Source organism: Gracilinanus agilis, chromosome 5 (assembly GCF_016433145.1).
Source record: "Gracilinanus agilis isolate LMUSP501 chromosome 5, AgileGrace, whole genome shotgun sequence".
Classification (NCBI taxonomy): domain Eukaryota; kingdom Metazoa; phylum Chordata; class Mammalia; order Didelphimorphia; family Didelphidae; genus Gracilinanus; species Gracilinanus agilis.
The window spans coordinates 85558637-85581017 of record NC_058134.1 but is presented as its reverse complement, the minus strand read 5'-3'; the positions used below and the strand labels follow the sequence as shown (position 1 = coordinate 85581017).

At 38.6% G+C, this 22381-nt stretch overlaps 1 protein-coding gene across 1 annotated transcript in view; it reads right to left on the bottom strand.

Annotated features, from left to right (window-relative positions):
* DIP2C (disco interacting protein 2 homolog C) overlaps window positions 1-22381 on the bottom strand; it is a 601650-nt gene that overhangs the window by 34198 nt on the left and 545071 nt on the right. Inside the window, exon 32 of the mRNA XM_044678953.1 lies at window positions 13253-13314. Within this exon, the coding sequence (XP_044534888.1) occupies window positions 13253-13314 (62 nt within the window). The remainder of the gene's footprint in view (window positions 1-13252; window positions 13315-22381) is intronic.

Genomic DNA, 22381 nt, shown 5'->3' with positions numbered 1-22381 from the left:
TAGGCTTGTTGTATCCCAAGTGTAAGATCTAGCAGTCTACCAGGTAGCTCTACTCAGATGTTCCATCAATTTAACCAGCTCTAAATGAGCTTTCCATCTTTCCTAAACTTGCTCCTTTTCTTGAGTTTTGTAAATTTCTCTCTGTACAGTCATTTATTTTACCTGCCTTCCCTATGGTTGAAACTTTAATGGTATCTTTGGCTCTTTTCTCATCTTTATCTTACATCTTCAGTTATGTACAAAGACCTATGGACTCCAAGTGGTATTTCCCCCATCTATTCCCTCATTTCCATTGCCAGCAGGTCTTTAATAACAGCTACAATTATGTGCTTGGTCAATTATAAAAGCCTCCCAATAGGATTCTGGACTCATAAATATGGCTCTGTAAGAATTTTTTTCTAAAAACCTTCCTTGGTCTCCCACTGTCTATGAATTAAAGTTCAAACCTCCATGCACGGTATCAGACTTTTCTCTTAACATTTCTCTCCATGTACTCTGTATTCCAGCTAAATGGAATTACTCATTCTGTACTTTACCTCTTTCCAGGAAACCTCCTTCAGGGACTCCAAATCAATAATGGTGTTTCCCTCCTTTGATTCACATCAAGTACTTTATTTGTGCCTCTCTGATGTAACTATACCTGTTTGTGTATGCGTCATGTCTTCTCACTAGACTGACAGTTCCATGAAGGCAAGCACCATATTTTATCTAAACTTTGTATTTCTCTGGGGGCCTAGAACAGTGCTCTGTACATATTAAATGTGAAATAAGTGTCTGTTGGGTTGAACTAAGTGTACAAATAAGGAAAGCGAAGGCTACAGGGGCTCTAGGGTTTGAACAAGGTTTGAACAAAGTAAACAGGACAATTAAGATGAGAATTGAATCTCTGGCTATACTTTATGCTCTGCTTCTGCCTCACCTGACAAAGCACAGATCATAGGAAGCAGAGCTGCAAAAGCTTTTTTAGAGATCATCCACCCCATCATTTTCCTCTTACAGATTGAAGACAAAGAAGAACATGGAGGAAAAATGACTTGCTTAATGTCTCATACGGAGTGGACAGCAAAATGGAAAGGGATGAGGAAAAAGAGTGTAGGGTCAGAGAAAGAAGAACCCACATCTCTTGGAAAAAAGAAGCCAAGAGATTTTGAAAGGCAAGTAATCTCTGAGCAGCAAGGGGAATTTTCAGATACTTGGTTGGGTTTCCCCTCATTGACTCTCATGTTCAGGCTTCCAGACAGAGGCTCCCTGTGTTCTGTGCAAATCGGGCTGTGTCCCCAGAAGGGCCAGGGCTTGGGTACAACAAAGCTGTTTTATGGTATGTGACACTACTCCTTCTCTATCATTTCTTTTTGGCCCTCATACATAAGCTCAGTTCAAGAAGTGGGTTTTCAAGTAGGCTGAACGGAAGGCTTTGTCCCTTCACTTTGAGAAAAGGTCTGCTCTGCTTGTGTCCTCCTGGCCTTAGGGATTGGGTGGGAGTAATGGAAAAAACACGCCACTCTCAAAAAGCATGCCTTTGCCTTTTCTGGATGCTTTCCAGCATAGCTAGTTTGCTCAGTTATGCAAATTTACCAATTTCTTGCTATTTACTTTGTTACTCTGTTTTAAGAGGAAACTTCTTACTTTGACTTTATGTATGCATAAAGTTTAGATTAGAATCCCTCCAATGATACGGGTCATGAATTTTGAATAGCTGCTGATCTCCCAAAGCAAAATGAACCTGAGAAGTAGCAAGAATTTCAGAATTATGTGGGGATCCACATCTTGAAGGGGGAGTCCTGTTGCTACAAAAGTAGCATCCTAATTTCACAATGGAAACCAAAAAAAAATCAGTAAGGGTCCTTCTGACTCTAAATCTGATATCTCTGATACACATTACACATGTCCTTATTAGCTTTGCAAATACCAACCATCTTAACTGGAAAATCTTCTGAAATTCTCTAAACCTTCTCTTCACACAAATAAATATGTGTGAAGTCAAGAAGTATGTATTTTATGCTTGTTTTGGGAGAAAACACCATCTTAGGGGCAACGGAGCCTAAAAAAAGAAAGCAAGATGTTGGTCCTAGTTGGAAAGGGAAGACTCACAACTAGGAATTAGAAAATAGAAGGTAGAACAAAATATGTTAATAGATAATATATAGAATATAGAAATATATTAAAATATAGGATATATGTAATACAGAGTACATATTCTGTATAAGATATGGAATATAAAACATATTTTATATGTATAAAAATATAGAAATATAATAAAAATTATATTGTCTGATTCTCACTCTAAATGTATTGGAAATTCAGAAAAGAAGAATCATTGTGATTTGGAGGCATAAGGAAAACCCTTTGAAAGCACTGAAACCTGTTGAATTTTGGAAGAAATAAAACATCCAATCCAGTCTAATCCAGTTTCTAAAGCACTTGTTAAACACCCACAGTGTGCAGTAATGCAAGACAATGCGGATAAAAAAAAAAAANGATGTTGGTCCTAGTTGGAAAGGGAAGACTCACAACTAGGAATTAGAAAATAGAAGGTAGAACAAAATATGTTAATAGATAATATATAGAATATAGAAATATATTAAAATATAGGATATATGTAATACAGAGTACATATTCTGTAAAAGATATGGAATATAAAACATATTTTATATGTATAAAAATATAGAAATATAATAAAAATTATATTGTCTGATTCTCACTCTAAATGTATTGGAAATTCAGAAAAGAAGAATCATTGTGATTTGGAGGCATAAGGAAAACCCTTTGAAAGCACTGAAACCTGTTGAATTTTGGAAGAAATAAAACATCCAATCCAGTCTAATCCAGTTTCTAAAGCACTTGTTAAACACCCACAGTGTGCAGTAATGCAAGACAATGCGGATAAAAAAAAAAAAAAAACAAGATAAAAATCAGCCCTTGCCCTCCACAAGCTTACATTGTACTAAGAGGGGGATATAGCACGTAAACATCTAAGTATATCCATAAAAGTTCAAAAATGAGGGCATGAGCACCAACTACTGAGATAAAGGCTTTTTTTTTTTTTTTTTGAGATGGCACACAAATTGAATCTTGAAGGAAGCCAGGGATTCTTAGAGAGTGAAAGGGAAGGTATGGTATATTCTAGGCATGGAAGAAACTCTGTACAAAGTCCTGGAGGTAGAAGATAAATAAGTATGTTCTATTCTGATCATTCTTTATTGGGAGTTCTCTGCAGTTCACCATCATTATCAATCACTTGGATGAAGTGACAAATGGCATCTTTATAAAATATGGAGGTGACAAAGCTGCAAGGGATAGCTAACATACTAAATAGATTCTGAGAGATGAGAATGTTGGGTCAAATCACTAAGATAAAATTTAATAGGGATAATTATAATGCCCTACTACGCTTGGATGCAAAATATCAACTTTATAAGTATAACATGGGAGAGGCAAGGGTAGTGAGTGATTTGGCTTGAAAAGATCTGGGGACCATTAGGCTTCAAGTTTAACAGGAGTTAACGAATGGATGTGGCAGCCAAAAAAGTCAGTGAGGTCTTAGGCTTCACGAAGACAGACATGGTGTTGAAAGTTGAGAATAGTCAAGTGTTCTGCCCTGATCCAGTTTCGACTCCAAAGATACTGCTTTTCCCACTGTACAACACTGCGTCACCATCATCAAGTGGTTATGGGTTTGGTGAAGTCATTAGGCTCTGTTGCGCAGAAACATAAAAAAGGATGGCTCATCCCTTTAAGAGCTTACATTTCATTTGGAGAGACCAACCATACACCGTAGGAAGAAGCATGAGAATCATCAATGCACAAAGAAATGAAAAATGATGTCATGTAATCTCACTGGCCAGAGAGAACCAAATAAAGAAGTGATGGCAGCATTGGGGCTAAATATCGAAGGGAACAAGAATCAGTCTCTGCTCTATAATTGGAATTAAAATTTGATGATTTTTATATATGATTCTAGGAAGGGACAGGATCAGAGTGACCATTATCAGTGCCTTTCAGTTTAAATTCTCCTGGCAAGACTGACTTCTCTTTCCCCCTGCTGTTTGTTGACCTAATGACGAGTGGTATATTGACATACTTACAGTCCATACCTGGTCTCTTCAAAAATCCCTTTACTTTCTCTGCTCCTGCCTCTTTTTAAGTGTACTTATTCTTTGTTTCTCTGACTATCCTCTGTAAACAGTCCATGACTTTGAGTTGGATTTTCGGTGATGAAGAGTCTAAATAAGCTTTCATTCTTTAGTCATCTCAGAAGAAGGGGATGGGGTCAGGGAGGTGTCAATAGTCTCCTCAGAGGAGATGTAGGGCTTAGTTGGGGAGAGGGGACACTGCTGAAAGGCTAATTTAAAAGCAGAAACTTATTTTCCCCTCTCCCACATCAGGCCTGAAAGAAGCCTGAATGTTTTAAGAAAGGTCAACCATAGAAATAATCTGGAGGGTGGTCAAGGGTACACTGGCAAGAACACATCACAAAGTGTATTTTGTAAGCTTAGCAGTTATTTCCAAATCCCCTCCAATCATTTTCATCCTTTCCCCCCACTTGTGTATGTGGGAACTAGATTTATTCTAGCAGCAGTGAGAATTCATACCCTCACAAATTCCATTACAGGAGACGAAAATACTCTCCATGGCAACCTGCTACAAATTCAAATGCAGAGAAAGAAACTCAGACACTATGGTTCTAGGAGAGAAAAGGCGGAAATAAAAACAGGCAGAAAATGAGGTGGTAATAGCTAATCAGAAGGTGGGGTCTATCTGACAATGTGCTTCCTCAATGGCACTTCATCTTGTTTTGAAGGGAGTGAGCACACTAGTATTGACAAGTTAAGTTTCTGCAGGTTAATTAAGTGAAAATGGACAAATGCCCTGGGGCTCCCAAGTGAATATACCATGAAACCAAAAGCAAAAGTAATTAATCCTTATGGCAGAATCCAAACAGTTGAAACACCGATAGACAATAATGATGGTTTTTTTTTTAAATAAGGGGAATAACAGGAAAGAAACATCATAGAGTAGGCCCTCCCATCCTTCCTTCCTCTACCCACCTCTAAAAGGTTCTTCCATTACACCTGCTCTTTTGCCTTCTCTGTAGTTTACAGTGGCTGGCACATAGTAGGCATTTAGTAAATACTTGTTGACTAGTTTTCTTATCTGATGTGGATCCCTTTGGAAAGCAACTCAAACTGCTCAGGGTTTAAACTGTCTAGAAAGACTGTGCATGTGTGGGTATGTTGGGGCAGTGGGCAGCTACCTGAATAGAATTCTATTCAAGGTTAAAACAGGAAATGGGGACTAGAAGAATAAATCTGGAGGGAAGGGAAAAGAAAGATTTTTCTTCAGCTAAAATTGATTAGAGAAGAATAAGACTTTAAAGTATGTGAAAGGCAGCACGGAATAATAAAGAGAGCCCTAGATTTGGACCTGGGCTTCAACCACATCACTGCTATTCCTTGTGTGGTCTAAGGCAAACCATTTAACCCCTGTGAGCCCCAATTTCCTCATCTGTAAAATGAGAGAGTTCCACTAGATGGCCTTTGTAGTCTCTTTTCATTCCAGCATGCAATATTTCCAAAGAGGATGCAAAAAAAAAAATGGGAAAGGAAGCAGGTTTTAGGATGTCCCTCTTGGGGAAGGAAGAAAGGAAAGAAACAAGACTTCATTAGACTCCTATTAGGTGGTGGGATCTGTGTCAAGTATTTTACTACTATTATCTCATATTATTAAAGTAAATCTCCATCTCTTCCATAGCAGCCCAGTAATTCTCAAACCCTTTTCCCTTCTGTGACCTGAGAATTTTGCAATCCTCCTCTTTGTGTCCCAACATCCCTACTGATTTATCTTCTCCCATCTCCATAAAGTCTTCAACATTAACTGCATTTTCAGGTTGTTGACAAGAGGGAAATAACAGTAACATTTCTGCTATACTTTCTGTCTCTTTTAGACATGCTTAAGACCCTTGGAGAACTAGGGATTAGTCCCAGATAGTAGGCAGAGTCATAGCTGGGTAGATAAAGAGGTATTAACAGTGGAAGTCTGAGGGATTTTAGCTTGTGATCTACTTTTTTATTTGTATCACCAGAGCTCAGAACAGTACTTGGCACATTCTAGTCATTTCAGACATATATAACTCTTAGCGGCCCCATTTAGTGTTTTCCTGGCAAAGATACTAGAGTGGTTAGCCATTTCCTTCTCTGATTCATTTTGTAAATGAAGAAACTGAGGCTAACAGAGTTAAGTGATTCACCCAGGGTCACACAGCTTATACGTGTCTGAGACCAGATTTGAACTCACACAGATGAATTTTCCTGGCACACAGAAGGCACTTAATAAATGCTTGATGTAATAATGTGATCAAATGTACCGAGTGATATAATAATGATGGATTATAAGTGGTAACTGCGTAAGAGGCTCTACCCCTGTTTTTTTGTTTGTTTGTTTGTTTGTTTGTTTGTTTGTTTTGTTTTTTTGGAGGGAACAGAAGAGAAGAAGGCCCAAGCCCCAGATTCATGGGATCTTTTAACTAATATGAGAACTTGCCAGTGCTTTGATTTCAAAATGTATAACCTTCCATTATAGATCAAATGCCATGTAGCCTGTGATTTGTTCTCAAATGTGTCCCTCCTATTTGGATTATTTGGTTTCTTCTGCTTCATTTGTTCTTTTGGATAAGCTCCTGAACTGTGATCTGATGAAAGAACAGTCTGTGTCTCGAGCATATGAACACCTACAGACTGATGATCCCAAGGCCATGCTGAAGAGCTGAGGAGGCGTGCCACAGAAGTATGGCTAAGAAGAGAGCCATAAACTGATGACCTGAGAAAGCCAAACAGTTTTTGACAGACATGAAAGAAAATGATCTAAAAGTTTCGAAGTGCTCACAAGCCTTCCTGCACTAACAAGGGTTGTGCAAAGAAACACGCTAGCAACACAGAAGTCAACAGGCAGTTTTTAAGTATTGCTCTAGGACAGGCTCCCTGCTCTCACAATGCCTCCATTCTGCAGTGATATTCATGTGAAAGAAAAGCAACACTTCGTTTTCCCCAAACCGAGCCAGAAAGAAACATATACTAGACTCGCCTATAGCCAAAAGCTCGTTTACATGGGTAATTACTTATACCGGACCTGCTAGCTTTTTTTTGTGTATATGAAATTCTATTTCCCCCATCTTGCCTTCATGGGAGAGGTCCCCTAGAATATATTTCCTCCATACTTTTACCTTTTGGAATTTCTAGCTTTCTTAAAAACATAGTTCAATTCTAATCTGTCCTCAGACACTTCCCAGCGGTGTGACCCTGGGCAAATCACTTAACCTGGATCCTCTAGTCCTGATCGCTCTTTAGCCCTTTTGCTTTGGAAATACTTAGTATTGATTCTAAAGCCGAAGGTAAGAGTTAAAAACAAAAAACAAAAAACACCCCTAGCTCAGCTGTCACTTCTTTCACAAATGTCTCTGTATCCATGTCCTCTTTCCCAGTAGAAAGTATGTTTCTTGAGGGTAACATTTGCTTCATTTTCATGGTTGCTCTTTCCCTAGCTTAGAGTCTTTCACATGGTAAGTGCTGCAATAAATGTTTATAGAAGAGGTTTTCCAAAGGATGAGGATAGTTATAGGTAATGCTACTTAATTTTTAAAAGCAAACATTCAGGTACTTTTATATCCAAATGAAGGATAGCACTCTCAAAGTAGTCACCTTGGAAGAGTACAGTTATTCTCTATGGGGACAGAGATGGCACAGTCTATATAGTGCTGGACCTAAATTCTACCTTACATATTTATTGGCAGTGTGACCCTGGGCAAACCTCTGTCTGCCTCAGTTTCCTCATCTGTAAAAAGGGAATAAGAAAAATACCCACCTCACAGGACTCTTGTGAAAATCAAATGAGATAATATTTGTAAAGTACTTTGGACACCCTAAAGTACTACATATATGCTATTTTTACAAAACAAAAAAATCCAACAGCAATGCTGATAATGCTCAAAATGTTGCTAGACATTCTCTTTGGAAAAGTGTCTCCCAAACTATTTTGCCAGCCCCTTGATAGACTTGAAATCCTTCTTTTGCTTAGTTTGCTTTTTTTAAAACCAAAAAAGCAGTTTTGCCCAGATTATTATCAACCTTTATCCTTCAACATATCTTTGAGTAACTTTGTTCTGTTTTCCAGAAAACAAACAAACAAAACCCTTCATAAATGAAGATATGCAGAGAAAAGTCTCCATATGTTTTGAACAATGGTAGAATTACTGAAATAAATATACACCCTCCTCAACATGATAATCTTGAAGAAATCTCCATTCTTCCAGGAATCTTTATGGATCCATGGTTTCATTGGTGTGGGCACCCTCTAGTGGTAAAGGTGACCACCTTGAACAAATGATACCAAACCCTCATCTTAACACACAAAGTGACCCATGGTTTGGAAAGGCAAATCAGCCAATCTGTTTTCGGAGAGCCATATGAGCTAAAGAGAGCCTCCTCCCCAGGGAGATGTATTCTGGGGGCATGGCAACTCTTGCACCATAATATAGCATCATCAATATGGAAGCATTCACCAGCAACAGATCGGCTCCCCCCATTTGGCATTTAAAGAATTTCACAATCTGGTCACAACCTACCTTTCCAGGCTCCCATTATCTCATACATATTACAATCTAGCCAAGTTGGCCTTCTTGCTGTTCTTCACACATGACAGTCTTTCTCCTTTATCTTCATCATTGTACAAACTGTTCCCCATGACTGGCACACACTCCCTTCCTCATCTCCCCCTCTTAGAATCCCTCCTCTTCTTTAAGGTTTCGCTCAGAGCCATCATTTAGATGAAGCCTTTCCTGATCCCCCCAGATGCTGGCGTCTCCTTCCTTATTCTTTTGTATGTGCCTATGTTGTCTGCCCCATCTAGACTGTTAAAACACCTGGAGAGTAGGTGGCACTTCGCCTTTGTCTTTGTGGCTCCAGCATCTCCTGACACTTTGGAGAAGGTGCTTAATAAATAAACACAAGCTTTAATTGATTTTCACAGCCCAAGTGAACTAGCTCATCTTGTCGTGATGATCTGGGCAAGGCATCTTCCCCAGAAGGCAGAAGTGGAGTCAGAGGGGCCATTTCCTGAGATCTGCTCTTCCTTCCACATTAAGCTGCTTAATCTAAGACAGCATGGCAAATATCCAGTTCAGTTGCCACACCGCGGGGGCCATGAAAAGGGAAGTCTTTTTCCCCGTGCGCTAAAGGTCAGCAGTCTTTATCAGTGCTGTCTTAGTACATTAAGTTTTTCTCACCTAGCCCAAGGGCTATAATACGCTCAGCGTATGGGAGTCACTGAGGCATACATGTTTTAATGAGGTGGTATTGACTTTTTAAGGAACAGCTACTCAGTCTGCAGGTGAGGAGGCTTAGGGGCTGAGCCGGCTCCTTGTTGTTGGATTTTTAAAAATCCCACTTGTTTCTGAACTGTTTTTCAAGCAAGGTTGAGTTCTTTGCAATCTACAAAGAGCCTCTGACATGGTTTTTTTGTTCTTGGATTTTAGGCATGTATTTTTAGTTCCTTGCTAGTGCTTCAATATAAATAGCACTGAATCCCTCAAGAAACACTTGGGACTGCTTTCCGTGTGAAACGGCCTCATGCCCAGTACACCAGTAACGAAATCTCCTTGATAATAAAAATAGTCATTACGGCTCACATTTCTAAAGAACAATGTTTACAAAATGCTTTCCTCATAACGATGCCGTCAAGCGGATAGTACAGACCCTACCTTCCACGTGGCTGGCTCAACCGAATACAAATACTGTTTCGCCTGATGTACAGGTGAGTCACCTAAGACGCAGAGTGGTTTTGCACCTTGCCAATGATCACAGAGCTAATGAGGTTTAGATGTAAGATTGGAACCTAGATCTCCTCATCCTTGGGTCAAATTGGGCACAGCATGTGTCTAAATTAGCCCACTATAGGAAAAGTAATGTGATGGTGAGGTCCCAGCATAGAACATTTTTTATCGTTTTTAAAATAGAAGGGAAACATTCCAAACCAAATATTTCTAAAATTGCAGCATTATCAACAGTGTATCACAAGTCTAGAGCTGGAAATGATCTCGGAGGTCATTTAGTCCAATGTCCCCATTTTATATATGAGCAAACTGAGGTTCTGAGAGATTAACTGATGGACCTAAGATCACACGAGTAGTAAGCATCAGAGACAGAATTTGAACCTTGATCCTCTAACTACAGAGTCTAAGCTCTTCTTTCCACTGTACTAATGATTGGTAACTGAGATAAATTAGAGCAATACACTGATTTCCCAAACTACTCCATTTAGTAATGATCCTCCAACTTTCTTTGAGTGAAATATAAACTCCTTTCTAAAAAGCTAGAGCTCTTGGGTATGGCATAGCCTATTTCATGTGGTGTCATTACATTATGAATATCAAGTTATTATCAGAGAAAAAGGGGCAGGTGGTGACCCCATGGATAGAGCACCAGGCTTGGAGTTGAGAAACTGAATCGAATCTGGTCTCAGAAATTTCCTAGCTGTATGATTTTGGGCAAATCACTTGACTCTGTTGGCCTCAGTTTCCTCATATGTAAAATGAGCTAGAGAAGGAAATGGCAAACCATTCTAGTATCTTTTCCAAGAAAACCCTAAATGGGATCATGAAGAGTCAGACACAACTGAAAAATGATTGGGCAACAACAACATCAGAGAAAAACATTTGAAAATATTTGGGGGGCAGCTGGGTGGTGCAATGGATTGAGAGCCAGGCCCAGAGACTGGATGTCCTGGGTTCAAATCTGGCCTTAGATACTTCTTAGGTGTATAACCCTGGACAAGTCACTTAACCCCCATTGCCTAGCCCTTACCACTCTTCTGCCTTGGAATCAACACATGATATTGATTCTAAGATAGTAGATAAGGGTTAAAAAAAAAAGAAAATACTCTGGGGGCAAAGCTCAGAACTTCTAAATATTTACTTTACTATGAAATTTATGTGTATTTACAGACTAGAAAAAATGAACATTCTAAAAACTTAAATTTGATGATACTCCAATTTCTGTAAAGTTTAACTGAGTTAAGAAAGGGACAATGATCACTTAATGTCAGAAGTTCAGTACAAAGAAATCTTTCCATTTCCAAAAATTAATTGTGGTGAGCTACTTATCAACAAATATGAAGTTGATAGAAGAAGGTTTATTTTTTTCTTTTGTATAGACCTCAAGTCACCAGAGTGGAAAGAGGGCTGGATTTGGGGTCAGAGGGCTGGCTTCAAACCCTGGCTTCTTCCACTGACTAATATGACTTTTGGCCATAACCTATACTCTGAAAGCCTTGTCTGTAAAATGAGAGGTCTGGACTAGCTGGCATCTGAGGATCCTTCCAACTCTGTATCTATAATCCTTTGATTGAGAAAACAAATTTTTAAAAAGATAAGATTGTAAGAATCACAAATCTAGTTGGCTTGTTTCTCAGTGAGAGAAATATTTGCTTTTTGGATAATCCACAGGAGGCTTTTAACTCCAGGCTCATTTCTCTTGTAGCATGAACCGCCATGCTTTAGTCGAGTCAGAGTGAGCTAGGAGAATGAAAACTCATCTTGAAATTACATCAAATTCAGAAGATTAGAATTCTGGGAGAAAAAACCACATACAAACACATAACCACATTTCCAAGCCAAATGGGAGATGTTTGGATTATCTGCTGCCTGGGATCCTCCATCCTTGCAACTCTTTTGTCATTGTGGATAATTTAGAATTGAGGCATTGGGTTACAGAAGAAAGGATGCTGGACCAGAATGTCGATGTAGCTAGGGCAAGTCACAAATCCTTTTGGCTTTAGTTTCTTTGCCTATAAGCTGAGGCAGACAGACTAGATGATTTCTAAATTCCCTTTCCTCTACAAAATTCTCTCTATGCCTGAAATACCAAAAAAAAAAAAAAAACTTTGGTAAACATCTTTTATAGACTCTGCATTAAATCAGGCACTTAACATATTAGGAAATGTTTCTACTAACAATCAGATAGTAGGAACAACAGATAATCATTTCCACTACTACATAATAAACGAGAAAGATTCCAAAATGTTTAATGAAAATGGTAAGAACCACTTTTTCCCATAAAGTGATTTACTAGATTCTATTCTTTAGGACACAGTTTCCTTAAAAAAGGAATAGAAGGAGAGGCAGCTGGGTGGTTCAGTGGACTGAGGGCCAGGCCTAGAGATGGGAGGTCTTGGGTTCAAATATGAGCTCAGAAACTTCCTAGCTGTGTGACCCTGGGAAAGGCATTTATCCCCCAATGCCTAACCCTTATATAGGCATTCTTCTGCCTTAGGACCAATACATAGTATTGATTCTAAGATGGAAAGGGTTAAAAAAAAAAGGTAGAGAAGGGGATAAATATTTATATAATGCCTATTACAGTGCCTGGCGCAGTGCTAAGCACTTTTACAAATATTAGCTCAACAAAGAGAGTTAGGTGCTATTATTATTCCCATTTTACAGTTGAGGAAACAGAAACAAATAAAAGTCATGTCATGCCAGGATCATACAACTAGGGTCTGATACTGTATTTGAAATCAGATCTTGGCCCAGAACTCTATTCGTGGCCCCACTAGTTGACTGTGTTCTCCTTATTCCTTCCCTTTAATTTCAAGACCTTTCATTGCAGTACTGAAAAAAAATTAAAATAAAACAAAAACTATATGTGGTTCTTCTAGTTATAACCTGGTAATTTACTTCCTAAACCTTTCTCCTAGGAGTGATTAGAAAAAGCCACCTAGCTAGGGCAGCCCAGGATCTACTTAAAAGATACTCGTTTAGGGGGAAAAAATAGAGATGAAGACAAAATTTGATATTCGTCGGTGGTGCAAAATAGTGGCTATTTTAAATAGCCCAGATCAAGATCACAGTGACAATTAGAAGGTGAGATTGTTCAATTCAGCAGCTTTAATCACTCCTGGTTATTATGCAGGAGCATTTGCAGTACATCTGTACAGCATGTGCCGTTTTTCAAGAGGTTTATTATCCCACTGGGCATGTTAACTCCAAAGCTAAAAATGTGGTGGAGATTTACAGTGCCTAAAAGGACCGGCATTCTGCCTCCTGTCCATGAAACCCCAGCTTCCATCGACCCTTCCGTCTTACTTAGATACCTATCCTCCTTTGAACTAGCCAATATTGTTAGCTTCAACCTCTTTTTTTTCCCCTCTGCTGGTATGGGTACCAGAATTCTAGGAAAGCAACAAGAACAGGATGTAGTCATACCTGTCATGTCTTAGTGCCCTCATATCAACATATACAGTTGTTGGATCAGGTCCAGATGTTCCCTGTAAACAAGGATATGTTTTAGTTAATCGAGGTTGTGAATGGAAAGGCTACATCCCTGACTATAGAGCACTTGCTCTTTGTACTCCATATTTTACTTATGGAGTAAATGAGCCAATAAAATAAAAGCATGTACCATGACTATGAAATAGGCGGACTTTTTGTAGAGACCCACTTACTGGAAGATGCAATCTCTGATTAGGAAAAAAATGCATAAAACCATACCTACCCAGAGGTACCTGTTACCCTTTGAGACTGATGATCAGAACTTCAAAAGAGATTGGACTCAAAAGAAATTCATCAAACAAATGTGGATATTCAGAAGGCTTTAAGCAATTCAAATACAGTTAAAGATAATGGAACTAATATACCATAAGAGGCATGCCAAATGTTTTACCAAATAAAAGAAAGCCAGGGCTGTTTAAGAAAACATTTGGGTGGTAGAAGCAGGCTGTCAAGAATATGAAGCATGATTTGCTGAGAAATTCTCACTGCATGCACCAAAAAAAAGGTGTGTTTAGAGCTCAAGATATTAATGCAGAACACATGGCACGAACTGACATGGATTAAGGAGGAAGATGTAAAAAGCAATTATTTTGTTCCTTTGGAGCTTTCTACAACTCTGTGATCCAATATTCCTGCTGCTCCTTTGGAAGTTGTTTTCCTAAGCCTTTCTGGGATAGGAAGAGGTTGTCTACACCTGCCCAATTCTGGCGAATGGGACATTATGGTATCTAAATGGGAATTTTTTTCTAGCCGACTGACTAGTGCTAGGGTCCAGGAATGAGTCCTCACTGGCTCTGGAACAGAACGCTTTCTTCTTTCATTGTTATTATCTGAATGTCCAACATTAAATCCTTGCCATTTTTTGCTCTCTGACTAGAAAGAGATCTTGGCTAAATCCTGTCCCCTCTAACATTTTGCCTTGGCTCCATGAATCCTTTCAAGAGCTGCACTAAGGAGAAAGAGAAAGCATGAGACAGCAGTTCCATTCAGTAACAGCATGACAAGCCTGGGTTCCACACAGGCCCTTGGTAGGGCACTCTATGCTGTTTCAGTGTAGAGAAAAATAGCATCCATTGAAGAAATGTGGTGATGGTGAGGGCACATGAAACTATGCTTTATGAAAAATGGTCTAAAAATTGGGGATGTTTAAATTAAAGAACACCTGGGGTGGGGGAGAATACTTCAAGAATTTGAAAGGCTAGCATGGGGAAGATGGGGTTTGACTTTTTCTGTTTGTCCTTACAAGGCACAACAAGGACCAGATGGGTAGGAATTAAAAGCCAACATATCAGCTTGATATTAAATGGAACAGAATGCCTAAGTAGGTAGCAAGTTTCCCACCAGGGGAGGTCTTCAAGGGAAGGCAGGATGACTACTTATCTCATATAACATAGATTGGATCCATACTGTATTTGATGGTTACTGTGTGACCCCCGAGGTCAACAATTCTTTGAGTCTGATTCAATAGCAATTTTCTGACTACCAGCAATGTCAGCTGGCATTTTAGTTGTAGAACTAAGCTCCTTCTCCAGGGGAAAAGCTAATTCTATAGCAAAGGTAGATGAGTAAATTAATTTCATTCATGAACAGTTAACTCTGTACTATTTACAAAACAAATACTTCTCATCAAGATCCCAACACCAAGACAGAGAAAGACCTAAGGAGCAGCACATGCAGGTTAGCCTCTAGTATGAAGATTACATTAATATACAATACAAGGAGCAGCCTAACTGGCCAGACGTCTGTGGCAAATCTACTAAATAGACTCAGCTGTGTAACAGACTAGTGCTGAGTGGAGAACTAGTTAGATGTTTCAAGTAATGCAACATGCTTTATTGATTATAGAATGAAAATGGGAGGAAAGGATATTTCTGTTGACAGATTTTCTAGGACTCAGCCAATTTTGAAAACAAATATAAAAAGGGACTAACAATGAAAATGATGGAAGATGAGATTAACACACACACCATTGGCTACGTTCAATGGAAGTGGAACATTTCTCACAAAGGTGAAATGTTTGATGAGGTTTTAGCAGATTAAATCACCCTGGGCCATTCTGCACTGTTGCACCAAAGGGTCTTTAAAGCCCTCAATCTCCAGACTCAACTTCTAGTCTGTCCCACTGTTGGAAGCTGATAAGGTAGGTATTGCTATTGAGGGAACAGGAAAATCCCCTACCTGGTCAGCCAGCTTCCCCAGCCTGTGAGGCTATAGCAGCAGGACAGCAAGGACAAGAGGAGAGAAGGAAAGAAGAGAACACAAGACCCCCCAAAAAGAAACCAAACAGACCACAAACCAAAGACAAAACCAACAAAACAAAAAAACATACAAAATCCCCCAAACAGCCAAACGATTAAAATGGGAAGTAAAAGTGGGAAGGGAAGGAGGAAAATGCAACAAGCAGAGAACAGAATAAAAAAAAAAGAACAAAAACAATGTCAAATACAGAAATGTTTAAAATGAACCACTATACTATTAAAGGCTTAAAAAAATTAAAATGAGATGTCAACATTGTAGTAGTAGAGCAACAGAAGAGATGGTAATAAACAAATAACCATGGATAGCTAAGTGGTTTTAAAGACATATAGACAATGTTAATGGATGGTTTCATTTTAGGAAGCTTTTCTTGGATTGTTTTTCCCAAAAGAAATGGGGTTTGAAATTTATTGGCCCAGGTACTTAATCCCTTAAATAACTGAAATGGCAATCCAAATTTGTCAAACCACAGGATGTTAGTGATGGTCTTTTGCCCCTAAAGCAATACACCTACACATACTATATTAACTCAGTAATACGGCTCAACAAGATCCCAAAACCAATACAGAGAAAGCTTAAGGAGCAGCACATAATCTAGTCTTGATAGATTTATTTGTGAAATTCAAACAAGTTTTCTTTATGCTATTTCTTTGAGCATGGACCACCTCTGTGGCATGTAATAGAGGCTACCTCCTCTTGAAAGGGTCATCTGTACATCCTTTTTCTTCATGCTCAACCACAACTTGTCATCGCAGACATGTGCTCCTCTCAAAAATATTCCCTCAGTGCAGCTTGACTCACATCTCCTTCCCTCATATCCTCATGACCCAGTAGTTGCTCACATTTACAAGATCATATTCACACTGGCCAAAAAGCTGACCTTAAATTCATGATGGAACAACCTGGAAAAGGTGACCAGGTAGCATCTGTTCACAAGATACCAAAACAACTGTTGCTACATTTTCACTCCCTCCCAGCAGTAGATGAAACATGTAGATGAATCTGTGTTGCTTTTGAGATAGTTGAATTCTAATCCCACTTATATAAATCCATTATGATTAAAACTAACAAGGGGTCCATAAGCTATTTCAAACTGGAATTTTTGAATGGCTCACTCTGGTACCTAATTTAATAGCATGTAGAATTGGAATGAAGGTTCTTGCTTACCTCTTCCCCTAACTCTTTCCAAATACTGGCATGAGCACTGTTTAGATCAGTGATTCCCAAAGTGGGTGCCACCGCCCCCTAGTGGGTGCTGCAGTGATCCAGGAGAGCAGTGATGACCACAGGTGCATTTGGGGGCAGTGAATAACTGTAAGGGGGCAGTGATAGTATGTGACAGGGGGTGCTAAGTAATATTTTTTTCTGAAAAGGGGGCAGTAGGCCAAAAAAGTTTGGGAACCACTGGTCTAGATGAAGGAACATTGGATTAAATTTCAGAAGAATTAAGTTCTGTCCTCTGAATGTATCACCTATTAAGCCAGTGGAAAAAGCTCTGGCTTTAGAGACAGGAAATGAATTCAAGTCCCAAATCTGATATCACCTACGAGTGTGATCTTGGAAAAGTCATTTCATTTCCATAAACCTTAGATAACAAAGGAAGTTGTACTTTATCACCTCTGAGGACTCTTCTAGACTTTAGTCTATAATCTCATAAATCATAACCCCTCTGGCCCTTAAGTTCTTTAACCTTCATTTTAAGGGTCACATTTCTAATGGTGTGTAAGGTCTATGAATTGCTTTTTTCATAACAACTTTATACAAGTATTATTGTTCCCATTTTAGAGATAAACAAAGGGAAACTCAGAGAAGTTTAGTGATTTGGCCCTAACCACATAGCTATTGAATATTGGAACTGGGAAATGAATTTAGTTTCATAACCACCACTGGTTTTTCTGCTGAGGCATATTGTCTTCTCAAAGTTTAAGTTAAAAAAGAACAGAACCTAAAGTTTATAAAGGTCTTCCTTCAGGACAATTTTGTGATGTAGTTATTGCAAGCACATTTATATTCATTGTACAGATAGACCACTGAGGTCCTAAGAAGCTTGCCTAGAGACACCAAGTTTGTGGTGGCTGAGAAAAGAAACCAGGTGTTCTGGTTTCTGATCTATGACTCTTTCTTCCCTTTCAGCCTCCCTTCCCCCAGCCCAACTCACTGCCTTCCCTATAAATTGAGGCAAAATTGAAGTGAGAAAGAACAAAGAAGGCATGTGTGATGTGCTTTTGTATTCCTAGAGGGAATCACGCTGCATGCATTCCAGATGAATATAATTATTTAAATAACATCCTTCGAAGAGTCCACAATTGTCTGAAGTCAAGCTGGAGTTGGAACTGGGTCAATGCTTTCCACAAATTTACCCAGCTGCAAGAGGAGTCAGAATGTCCAGGGTGGTGCACTCTGGAAAATATTTGTGAGTGGAAACCAACTTTCTACCTGGGTAAAATATAAAGACTTTTCTTTAAAGTTATTTTAATATGAATTCATGTGATACAAGCCTTAGGAGAGCTAGGGACTCTCTTAACACTGGCTATGATCCCAAGAAGACCTCTCTTCTCAAAGGGAATACTTTTACCCATGGAGAGAACAGGAGGTAAGGAAATAAAAAAAAATCAGTATTTCCAATTTAAAAAAAAAAAGCCCAAGAGAGACTCAGACTGGCTCTATTAGGAGGTTGATATTGAAACCCTTGTTTACTTCACCAAAGGCGTACTTGAAGGGTTTCTTTAAATAATGATGTCCCCTACTGTAGTTATGTTCTTCAGCTTATTAAATACTTTCCAGAGAGGTCAGCAGTGGCAGAAAGATGTAAAGTGATGGTATTAGCATCTATTCAAATTGAAGATTATTCAGAAGTGAAGATATACCACGTAAATAGTAAATAATAGAACTGAGAATTGAATCCAAGACAAGGAAAAATAGGCTAATATGTAGATAAACCTCATTCTATACATAACAGATAATTTACACGCATATAAAAACTAATCATTATAGATTAGGGAGTGTGAGGAAGGGCTAACAAGAGATGAGATGGAGAATGTTCCGCCTATTTTTCTTTTTTTAGGTTTATTTATTACCAATTACATGTTTTGCCTATTTTTAAAAGAAGATAGTTTTCAAAGACTTTTAAAACCACTTTACTAACAATCCCCGGATTAAGATCTAAAGGGGATCTATCTAGTCTTAGAAAGTCCAAGAGGCAACTGGTGATGTAGGACTAAAGTTCAGGAGAGAAGGTAGGGCTGGATCGACAACTCTAGGAATCATCTTTATAGAGATGAAAATTGAACTCTTGAGAACTAATGAGATCACCAATGGAAACAATAGAAAGGAAAATGAGAAGAGAATCTAGATCAAAGCTTTGAGGTAGACCCATGATAGTGGGCATGAGCTGGATAAAGATCCAGCAAAGGAGATTCTGAAGATCATTTAGTCAAAGACTTTCATTAAATCCTTCACATAAGATAGAAAATGGAAGGCATAGAGAAATAATGTGAATTGCTTAGGCTTACATAGATCCTAAATAACAGAGCTAAGATTGAGACTCAGTTCCCCTCATTCCCAATCTAGTGCTTTTTCCTGTAATACCACACTGACTCTTCTCTTTCCAGTAAGGCATAGGAAAGAGGAATGAAACATATTTGGACAACACTCTAGAATTGGATCATAATCACAAAATGTTAGAAGATAGAATCAAGAGAAATGAGTAGAAGTCACAGAAAGGAAAATTTAGGCTTAATCCTAAGAGGGAGAAAACAATGTCCTAACAGTTAGAACCATTCAAAAAGGAATGGGGCTCCTCAGGAAGTACTGGGTTCTCCCCGAATGCCTGGATGCCCACTTGTTGGGTATATTAGTGTTTTTTATAGATGATTAGTGTTATCTATTCAGAGTAAACTATATTCCATAGACCTGAAGTGACTACTTTATAAGGGTCCTTCTATCAAAATATTCTAACAAAGATTCATGTGGTGAAAATTGTAGAAGAGTTAGAAATTCTCTTACACTGGCTGGGACCCTATGAAGGGTTTTTTTTTTTGCTATGTTAATGCAGATTCAGAATCAAAGAGGCTTCTCTCAGGAGAAAGATGGCTTTGCTTCTATTCCAAATCTAATTGGATTCAAGTGCGAAGATGACCTTAGTCAATCAGTAAGCAGTATTAAATGCTGACTTACTTTGTTAGAGGCACTGTGATGGGAATACAAAAAAAGGGGGATAAAACTCACTCTCTTCCCTCAAGGAGTTCACGTTCTAAGAGGGGTAGAAAATACAAATAACCACAAGCAATACACACAGAGTTTCTTACTGTTTCTTACACATGACATTCCATCTACTGACTCTAGACCTTTTCCCTGACTGTTCCACTGTGCCTGGAATGCTCTCAATCTTCACTTCTTCCTCCTAGTTTCTGTGGATTCTTTCAGCATTCAGCCCACTCCCATGTTCTACAAGAAGCCTTTACTGATCCCTTCACTGATAATTCTTTTTCTAATAATGGCTCAAATTTAGCCTCTGTGTGTGTATGAATTATGAGTGTCATTAAGGAATTTAAATGTTACCAAGGTTGAGGGCCTGGATTGAAGATGCCTTGGGGAGAAACATAATGAATTCTGTTGAATTTGAGATGTCCAAGAGGTAGCTGGTAATGTAGGACTTAAAGCTCAGGAGAGAAGTTAGGCCAGTACAAAACGATCTGGGAATCATCTTTATAGAGATGATAATTGGGAGCTAATGAAATCATCAATGGAGACAGCAGAGAGGAAAAAGAGAACATCCAGGACAAAGCTTTGAGTTTCACCTATGGTAGTGGACATCATCTGGATGAAGATCCAGCAAAGGAGACTCAGAAGGAGCCATCAGACAGATGTGAGAAGAATCAAGACACAACAGCATCCCAAAAGTCTAGAGCTGAGAGAATCCAGTAGAAGAAAGTGATCAGGAATGTCAAAGGTTGCAAAGCAGGTCAAGAAAGATGAGAAATGAGAAAAGGATCCTTAAGGACCACTGAAGGAGGGGAAGGATAAGAGCAGTGAGCCAGCTCCATGAGGTAAGAGCAGAATTTTTACAAGATGCTCTTTTGCACTTAGTACCATGAAAAACTGTATTATAGGGAAAATGGAACAGAATTTGGAATTAGAAGACCTGAAGTTCTGCCTCTGCCACATACTGTACTGACTGTATGAGTTTGGGTTAATTCCCTTAATCTTTATCCCTCATTATTTTCAATTATAAATGAGAAAAATAAAAAATTGATCATAGAATCATCATGAGGTACAATAATATTTCAAAAGTTTTCATTTTGAAATAAACTTCTATGTTGCTGTTATTAATTATTGTTATTATAGTAGAGGATTTCTCCTCAGGTAGAAGTAGGACTATATAACCTCTAAAGTCTTTTCCATCTATAAACTTATATGATTTATGTTTATTATTAGGATAATGATTCTCTAAACTCCTTTTTATTATTTCCCAGTCCATCCTATACGCAACATATGCTATCAGGCATGCATTTAGCCTTACATAAAAAGTAAATTCTAGTAAACCTTTCATCAGCTTGAATGTTTGGTGTGTGATGTTTTGATGAATTAATAGAGTGGTAGAAATCCTATATTTAGGTTTCATGGGATTTAGGTCTGGAAGGGACCTTTGAAATCACTAGATCTAACCCTCATTTTACACATGAAGAAACCAAATCACAAAAAGATAAAATGACTTGTTGAAAGCCAGACAGGTAGGAGAATGGCGATGCCAAGATTTGGCAGATAGCAAAGCCAGAACCTCTGATTTCAAAACAGTGCTTTTCCCTTTCCATTGTTTTTCTCCCTTACTATTGCCAATTTAAAAATATCCATATATTTATTCCCTTTCCCTGCCTTGGTCATTCAACAAAACTGAATTCCTGTGTATTGCTTTGAGGAGATTCTCATACCTCAGAGTTCTAATTCTGACTATTAATTCAGATTGTCAGGTGAAAAAGGGTATGAAGCTAAGTCCGAGTCCAGGACCTACCAAATGTCTAAAATATGCTAAATCCTTCATGTCAGTTTCTTTTGTTGTTAATTGCCTCTTTCTCATAAAAGTTGAGTATGGTGGTGGTGGGGGGGAATCTAATTCAGTTTCTGGTTAATGATGACTTTACTGTGAAATTGATTTTATTTTGAGAATTCATGGTACCTGTTGTGTTAACTTGAGGCCCCTCATAGACTCAAATATCTTGGGCTAGCAAGGGATAAGTGTGAATGGTATGGTATTTCTATTTTTCACCTCCTGTTCTTTCCATTTTAGTCTGTATAAATGTGCTGTCTATCTGCAACAGAACTAGTCAGTGTTATCAATGATACTTAATGCTTAGCCTCTTCCAAATTTGATATTTATAGTTGAAGACTGGGCCAAAGGGGTTTAGTGGACAGAAAACTCACCGAGTCAGCAATATGACATAGTGGTCAAAAAAGTTAATGGATCTTAGGCTAAGCTAATAGAAGTTTCCCATGCAGGAAGTAGAAGGGGATAGTAAAAAAAAAAAAACCTGCCCTGGTCAGTCAGCATCCAAAGTACTGGATTCATTAGGAGAAACTACATTTTAAGAAGGGTAACAGTAAGCTGGAATGAATCCAGATGAGGTTGGCCAGGTTACTAAGGGAACCGGAAACCATGGCATAAGCATGATAAGAACTGTGAGTGTTTAGTCTGGAGAAGAAAAAAATTCAAGGAAACATGGCAGTGACCTTTAAGAATTTAAAAAGATGCCATGAGGAGGAGGGACTAAGGCTTTTAGGAAATTTCTCCTAGACAACAGAACTAGGTTC